The 8,295-nt window shown below is 31.2% G+C and overlaps 1 protein-coding gene across 1 annotated transcript; it reads left to right on the top strand.

Moving 5' to 3' along the window:
- The first annotated feature begins 3,255 nt into the window (after positions 1 to 3,255).
- Positions 3,256 to 5,486, top strand: LOC125208170. Its single transcript, XM_048107747.1, has 5 exons — positions 3,256 to 3,499; positions 3,573 to 3,653; positions 3,988 to 4,067; positions 4,147 to 4,344; positions 5,033 to 5,486. The coding sequence occupies exons 1-4, from the start codon at positions 3,345 to 3,347 to the stop codon at positions 4,317 to 4,319; spliced, it is 489 nt and encodes a 162-aa protein (XP_047963704.1). The 5' UTR covers positions 3,256 to 3,344; the 3' UTR covers positions 4,320 to 4,344; positions 5,033 to 5,486.
- Positions 5,487 to 8,295: the final 2,809 nt, after the last annotated feature.

Here is an 8,295-nt window from a genome sequence, read left to right as displayed (position 1 = left end):
ATATTTTGTCTATTTTGGTATTTTGACGTGTTTTGTGAAAGTAATGAGTGAGCCAAAAAAGGGCAAAACGCCAAGTTTCGGAATCTGGAGTCGAACTGACAGCCGTGACCCGCGCGGATGTGTGCGCGACCGGCGCGCCGGCGGGGCGGATCAATCACCGACGGTCCGCCTCGGAAAAATGTGCTTGGAAGAAGAGAAGTCTCGTCCGGTGACCGCGGAAGATGTGCGCGGTCCGCCGCCGAAACCGGGCTACTCTGGACTCCAACACCACGGTGACCGCCGGCCAGGTGCGACGGCCCGCGGGAGAAAATGAGGAGAATCAGAAGCCTGGGTGCACCCCGGTTTACCATTTCTTGGAGATTTTTTCTTCTACAACAAGGCATGGCTTTCCCCTATAAATAAGACCTCAAGCTTCATCAAAAAGAGAGAACTTCTCTTGCAAAATCTTGTAGAGATCAAGACTGGGAAGTCTTACCGTTAGTGCGAGTTGGAGAAGGATTTCAAGAATATCAAGAACGACAAAATTCAACCCACGGGTTTTTACATTTGCTTTAGTTTTATGTTCAAATTGTCTTCCTTCCAATCTATGTTTTTAGCTTATTCAATTATGTGTAACTAAACTCATGGATTCTAGGGATGTGTTAGTAACGACTTTGGTTATACAAATTCCTTTTTCTATCTAATATCCATTTTGTTTTACTTTGTTTCTTCCCTAAGTAGTTTTGATGTTGCATGATTAATTGAACAATCGTGTATGATTTGATATAACTTGCTTCATAAGCTGTGTGTGAGTTCTAGTGAGTTAGATTCACTTAGTAGACAATACGATTGGCTTCCATGTGGCCTTGTTAATTAGGGAGTGAGGACTTTCAAGGTCATAGAAACTTTTGGAATTCGGTGTTAGGATTGACAACCACAATTTTGTAATCAACATTTGTATCGCATGAGCATAAGCTAGGTGACTCGTCCTTTCAAAGTATAAAGTTTGTGCTAGGGTATTGTAGTTGGAATTTTGTATAACCATAGCGCCGGAGCACATCCCTGGATTCCACTTATCTCTATTGTCCTCTTGATTTATACGCTTTTAGTTGATCTATGCTCTTATTGTTTTTAGTTTTCAAAAGTTTTAAAACCCGGTGTTTTCCCGAGATAGTATTTGTGTCTTAGTAGAATGGGCACTTTGTGTTAAAACGTGCTTTCCTAAGTGTTCGATATCCGGTACTAACCTGCAGCTATACTATATATACTACATATACTTGCGGGTTTATTTAGTGCTAATAAAAAGTGCATCCTTGAAGCTAAGCAATATCCTTCTCGACCCAATTAACGGTGTTTGGTGCGTCTTCAATAATTATATTATGTCGCAAGCACTTCTTGGTGACATAACGCCTCAGACCTTTGATCATGGAAAACCATGATTGCGGAACTCCGAATGCTCATTCACGATCAGTGAACTTGGGGTAAGGATATTTATAAGTGAGAGTAGAGGTATTGGCAATTAAAAAAATGATTTTTTAAAAAAATGGATAAAAATCGTTGAGTAAAAGATTATTGAAGTATCTAGGTAATAATAAATTTAAAATTCAATTCAAAATATTTGTATTATGTTAATAAAATTAAAATTCGGTCAATAACTAGGCTCGCACCCTTGCCAGTGGGGCACACGCGATTGTCCTATGGGCTGCAATCTCTTATTCTCTTTAACTAGAAATTTTCTCCAACTCATAAAATTTGTACACGCCGTAATGTAGTTCTTTCCTCTAAATAACTATTCAATTTGCCCTAATATTCCGTTCGTTCTTTTAGAAATATTCCGTTCGTTTTATTAAAATGAAACATTTATTTTTTGATCGAAATTTTATATAGTATTATCTATTAATTAATAAGAAAAGAATAAAGTAAAGGGACATGAAAATGTTCCATTTTAGAAATTATTTCATCTTTATAGAAGACCAAAAATGTAACATCTCGATTTCCCGAACCCTAATTTTAGAGCCCTAAATTTATTTTGATGGCGTAGGCGTGAATTAATTTATGAATGCTTTATTGCATGAGATTTTATGACGAGTGAGTCTAGGTTTGTTGGAAGTTTGAAAGTCAAACTTGTTTATTATATTTCTATAACTTGTTTAAAAACCCGATTAAAACTTTAAGGGTGGCATAACTTATAAAATGTTTTGAATGAGCTTACGAGTATTTCAAAATGCCCTGCGTTTTTCAAGGGCAGTTGACGGTGGCGTTGGCGGGTGTTGGCATGATAATTAATTAAGATGGTTGTTTTGAACTTGGTATGGTATGTCTTTACATAGCTTATTCTTTCTCTTTCCTCTGAGTTTTTAAAATCATTATGTTTATTTTGAATATTTTACTCTCCTTTGGTTTAGAGGCCTTAGACTATCTTGTGGTTTTTATCTTGGAACTATGCATACTCTGAGATTCTTAAAGCGTCATTTATTATCCCTTTCCCTTTTTTCTTATTAAACTAGGTTAAGTTTGTTGTTTTAAATGCTTCCGTTGTTTTCTAATCTTTTGGTCAACACTCTTTAAATAAAACTCTATTTGTTCATTTCTTGAGTCGTTTTGGTAACGGTTTCGCTTTATTTATTAAGCAATTTTAAAAAAGGTGAGCCGAATTGTGTCGATAAAATAATTAACATTTACTATAAAGATTATTATATTTTATGCTAGATTTCTGTTGTTTGGGTCTTGAGATTGAGACAAGATTACTTATTCATTTCAACTCAAATCATGTTTATCATTCCATTATTTTACTTTTTGGACATTCCATTATTTTATTCTATTTTCTAATTTCTTTTTTCTCTTTGTACGATATTTTCATGACAATAATGTTCCCTTAATAATTTCCCCAACGTTTCGACACATAAGGCTAGGGTCACAACTCATACATTTGAAGTTCAGATCGAATTTTTTTTCAAAATTTTTATAATTAAATAAACTTTATGTTTTTTCGATTAAAATATAACTAATCAAAATCGAACTGAAAATTTATCGAGGAAAAATCTGATCCGACTAGATTAGTAAGCATATGTGGACCAGCTCGTCAAATTTGTTTGTTTAACATGTGTTTCAATTCAATTATTTATTTTCTACATACGCAAACCTAAATGAAATAATTGTTTTATTCGTGCCAACTTTTTCAACTGTCATCTATCGCTAGTCCACATCGTAAATAGTAACCACAAATTCATGAAATTATATCTCCAAATTATTGGTCCCTATAAAATAAAACCACTCCAAAACCCTAATTAAGCATTATTTTCCCAAACAAAACACATAATTTCACCAACAAATTATCAATCCTCACACTCCCAAAGATCAAAGCTATGTCACTAGCGAGTTCTTCCTCCATCATCATCGCGAAGCCGAGCACGAGGGTTCAGTCCCTCTCTTGGAATCCCATCTCCAGATTAGCCCTTTCCAAGTGCAAGACTGATGAATTCGGCTTCTGGGCCTCCAAGAAAACACTTCAACATACAAGGTGTGTTAAAAAAAGAAGAAACTCAATCAGTTTTGAGTAAAAATAGGTTTTAACTAATTTTTTTCTATTTTAGGAAATCTTTTATTGTGAGTGCTGACACTGCACCTGAAAATCCACCGGCTTCTGCGCCATCACCACCTCCTTCCCAGCCCATGTAAGTAAAATTTTTTTTCTCTCTCTCTGATGATGATATGAAGAGAAAGAGTTGATGCACTACAACAAAAAAAATCGTTAATTTTTTTAAATCTAATTTAGAAAGTTAATTTATTTTTCTAAATATACTACCAACGCTTCTAAAAACATCCTTATTGATGGTGTTCCAAGTAAAATTAGAGGACACATATAAAAACATCCTAAAAATTAAAAGCTACGTTATTTGCGTCTTAAATTGTTATTGTTTTTAAAAATTTTCTAACATAAATAATCGTGTCTCAATTTTCGCGTCCTTAAAATATAAGTTTTGTACTGATAGTTCAATGATGAAACAGGGGCTGGGTTTTGGGATTTGTTGTTACATTTATTCTACCGTTTTTTACCAGCAAATTGGGGCCATTACAGGAGATTAAAGGTAAGAAATTCAAATAAATTTATTATTTTGTTTGGGAACTATGGTTTGCTAAGAAAAGAAAGGTGTTTTGGGCATATAGATAAGCTTGAAACTTCACTGCAAGCAGTGGAGAATATAGTGGAGGTGGTGGAAGTGGTGGCGGATTCCGTCGACAAGCTCGCCGAGAACTACGCCGAGGATCTTCCCAGGGAAAACTGCGCGATCTCGTTGAGAAAGTTGAACATTTTGCTGAGAAACAGCCGAGGCAGCTGACGCTCTTGATAACGTCATCGATAAGGTATACTGTAATATCGTTGGTCCTTATTACTCCTAATTTTTAGTCGATTAAGAATGTTAATTTGTATTTATAAATAGCGACGTCCTCAAATTTGGTTTCCCAATTTAAATTAAGAATCGCAAATGAAAGCATCTCAGAAAAAAAAAAAAGATTAAGGCCTTTGTCCTTAACTTAGTGCGTTTTTCTTTGCGTGCTTAAATTTTTTTTATCATTTTTTGAAAAATTCAAACAAAAGTAATTTGTCTTGTTCTCATAAGAGAAGTAAGTTTTTTGCATTGCTTTGTTTGTGAATCAAAATCTTATTTTGATTTGATGTGAAATTTATAAATGAGTTAACTTGAATGCGGGACCTCAGATAAAATATGTAATGGTTGATATTTCAAAATAATAAAATAAAATAGAATTAGTTTGAAAACTGAAGATGGTAGTTTATAATAGGAATATTTAATGTAATGATATAAATGAAATAATAGAGTACATACATTTAGTCAGGACACGAACAATATTTAAAGTGACTGATGTATTTAAAAACACTAATTACGTCTTGAATTAAATAAAAATGTTGTTAGTAATTTTTCAGTGACGCTGTTGCGTGTTGTGCGCGCTCACGCTGTTGCGTGTTGTGCGTGTTGAGAAATTAAAAAATTGTGAAACTACTAATGAAAAATTATTGAATCATATTGTGCAGGTTCAAGATGTTAGCGAGCATGTGGACAGCATTGGAATTATAACCAATAAAGTAGAAGAACTTCTCCGGCACAAAAGATAATTAATAGTAGTAGAATTTATTCATTTTTACCTTTCTAGAACACCAATTTTAGGTACATTTTCGAAGCTATTATTCGTAAGTATGTTAAAAAAGAGAAAATAAAAAAGTTGAGCTAAGTCTAATAAGTTATCAATAAGGAATAAATAGTTAATACTAGATCAAATGTGTGATGCGCATAAAGATATATAACATCAATTACTTTGCAAAATTTACTAGCTTTTTATAGAAATCAAAATCTCAAATATTATAACCTTGATGTGTGATATTGTATATATAGAGATAGAGGAGATAGATGTGTGTTGAAATGTTTTGTAAGTATCTTTTGTAAGCAACAATAATATTATACTATTTATTTTAATTTTATTTGAAACTAGGGCATGACCGACGAACAACAAAATCTCCATTAATCATTTGGGATAAGTAGTTTGTGGAGGAATATGAATGAAGCCGTCATCTCATGTGGCCCTCTACGTGTAGACATTTATTGGTGAAGAACTTATCTGTATTTTAGTATAGATAGTGATTGGTGGAAAAGGAGAGATTTTGAACTTTCACTTATAAGTATAAAACACTATAAAAAACTTATTTTTTAATGATAAAAAAATTGAGACATAATTATTTGAATTATTTTAAAAATAACTATAATTTAGGACACATGCAAAAGAAAACGTTCCTAAGTTAAAGGAAAATTATCTTAATCTTTTACTTTTTTAAGACGCTTATATTTGCTGCTCTTAATTTTATTGAGACACAAACAATAAGAATGACTTTATGAAGCGTTATTATTATAATTAGACACACAAATTAGCGTGTCATTACCTGTTTTTTGTTGCAGTGAAATTTGGGTTTTCATTATCGATTCTATCTTGGAAAATAAAATCGATACACAAATTAAATATGTTGAAGAATATGAATCACTAGCCAGCTTAAAGTTTGTAGGAGTTATTAGTAATATTATCGTACTAATTGTTCCATTAAAGATATATATATTCGTAATTGTCTCAAACCTTATACTCCATATAAAAGTATAAGGTTGGAGAATATAGTATACTTATGAAATTCGTTTACATCTTATATATTCGCTAGTACTAACCAACCACTAATACATGTTTTCTGCTAAACTCATACAGTACATTATTATACGACTGATTACAAAGTTCAACTATTTTAATTCAATTTTAGCATTTATATTCATGCAACATGTCTTCGTCTCAATCTCGATTAATAATCTAGTAGTAGTATATTTTAGGGTTTTTGGTTTTTAAACCAAAATTTTTACGATTAGGTTTCTTAACATGAGATTTGTTTTTAAACCGAACTTTTATTTCTTTAGGATTTTCCAACCTGACCCAAATAGCACATTTCAACCGAATAAGTAATTCAAAATGTTAAAGTTGTGTTTTATTTATTGAAGTTGTCATTTGTTATGTAATAATTGTGATTGTATGTATTATTGTCTCAAATAGGATCCATGTAATCAATTTAGACAAATAGGATTAAAATTGATACGTAGACAACCCGGTTTAGTCGTTGACCAGCGGAAAATCCTAACGAAATGAAAGTTAGTGGTTTTAAAAATAAATCTTATAGTTCATGAAAAACCGAAATTTGGGGAAAGGTTTGTTTAAAAGCCAAAACCCTATATTTTACACTGTTTAAGTAATTGATCAACTAGTATTTTATTTTTCACGTATTTTATGTTTTGGTTATACTCCTTCCATCCAATTAAAAGACACTTTAACAAGTGATTTAATTGGTAATTGATATTAATAGGAGAAATATAATAGAAAGAAAAAGTAATTGTTTTATTGTAATATAAAATGAGATCCACTTTATCAAATAATTTTTTTCATAAATGGATGTTGACTATTTTTAGAAACAAATGAAATTAAAATAGTGTCTATTCTTAATGCATTATTCTCTCTCAAGAAAACTCAAACATTATTAATTATACTATGAATATTATTAATTAATAATTAAATTGTATGCTAAATTTTGGAGTATCCGTTTTGTGTCAAAATGTGTGCAATAATAATCGTTGAGCTCGTTTGAATTCATAAATATAAATAGTTATAATATATAATTGATGATTACTCATCGCAATTACTAAAACAAACATTTATAATAAATGGTTTCTCACATTAATGATATATCAATTTTTTGCTAACCAATGATGTAAAAGATAATATAAAAATATATTTTACATAACTAATACTCCGTACTACTATAATTTATTGGTTAGCAAAAAATTATGATTATCATTAACGTGAGATATCATTTTTATGGTTATTTTAATAATATGAATTATTACTCATCTAATTAAGATAATTTATGCAATGATGTCCCTAAAGAAAATTATTCTATTATGTAATTAAGGTGAATTATAAATATTAACTTAAAAATGATATATTATAAAAATAAATACCAAGGATGCATGAGAGAGATGCAATGTAGACTCAGGAATCACCAAAATTCCAGAAAAATGTAAAATTGAATCCGACAAATTTTCACATAAAACTCAAATCCCGTGGAATCTTGAATTACTAAAATTAAGGAGAATACTTGAATAACTAACGTTATACATATATTAATTGAAAATATTATGCGTGAAAAAGATGAAAAAAAAGGGATGAACAGTAAGTTGCATTGCACACGTTTCCAGTGAAATAAAATGGTCCACTTTTGCTAGCTGTATAAATCTATAGCCATATCACATGTTTTTGTCTATTCATTATCTTCAAGACTGGGCCTCTTTTCCTTCGTATCGATTGGTTTTGGATTTCACATTGATTGTGAATTGAGAAGTCTTGAGGGCTGGCTTTGTTTTTTTCTTAATTTTGTCAGGTTAGACAAATTATTGTGAGATTTGATGTTAAATGAAAGATGGAGAATGGTTTATTTTCATTATAATATCTTTAGATATATTCTATAATTATATGTCTTGTCTTGACAAACGTCCCTTCATGCTATTTTGAATAATGACTACTATTTAAATCAAATTTATGTATATACATTTCAAGATTGATTTTACCTTACGTACTGTAGTTGATATTTTTTGGTATAATATCTTCAATGATGCATAGTTTTTTTAAAAATATTCACTAGTCCTTCCAGACCACATGTCACTATGAGTTAATTTCTTGACAAATGTAAAATCACCTCCAATTAGACAAGCACTTTTT

This window comes from Salvia hispanica, chromosome 2 (assembly GCF_023119035.1).
Source record: "Salvia hispanica cultivar TCC Black 2014 chromosome 2, UniMelb_Shisp_WGS_1.0, whole genome shotgun sequence".
NCBI lineage: Eukaryota > Viridiplantae > Streptophyta > Magnoliopsida > Lamiales > Lamiaceae > Salvia > Salvia hispanica.
The sequence above is the reverse complement of the archived record's forward strand: the minus strand, read 5'-3'. Positions and strand labels throughout refer to the sequence as shown.

Coding starts and splice junctions, on each gene's coding strand:
- LOC125208170 (XM_048107747.1), top strand. CDS start 3,345: ATGTCACTAGCGAGTTCTTCCTCCATCATCATCGCGAAGCCGAGCACG. Junction 3,500..3,572: donor AAAACACTTCAACATACAAG/GTGTGTTAAAAA, acceptor TTTCTATTTTAG/GAAATCTTTTATTGTGAGTG. Junction 4,068..4,146: donor GCCATTACAGGAGATTAAAG/GTAAGAAATTCA, acceptor TTGGGCATATAG/ATAAGCTTGAAACTTCACTG.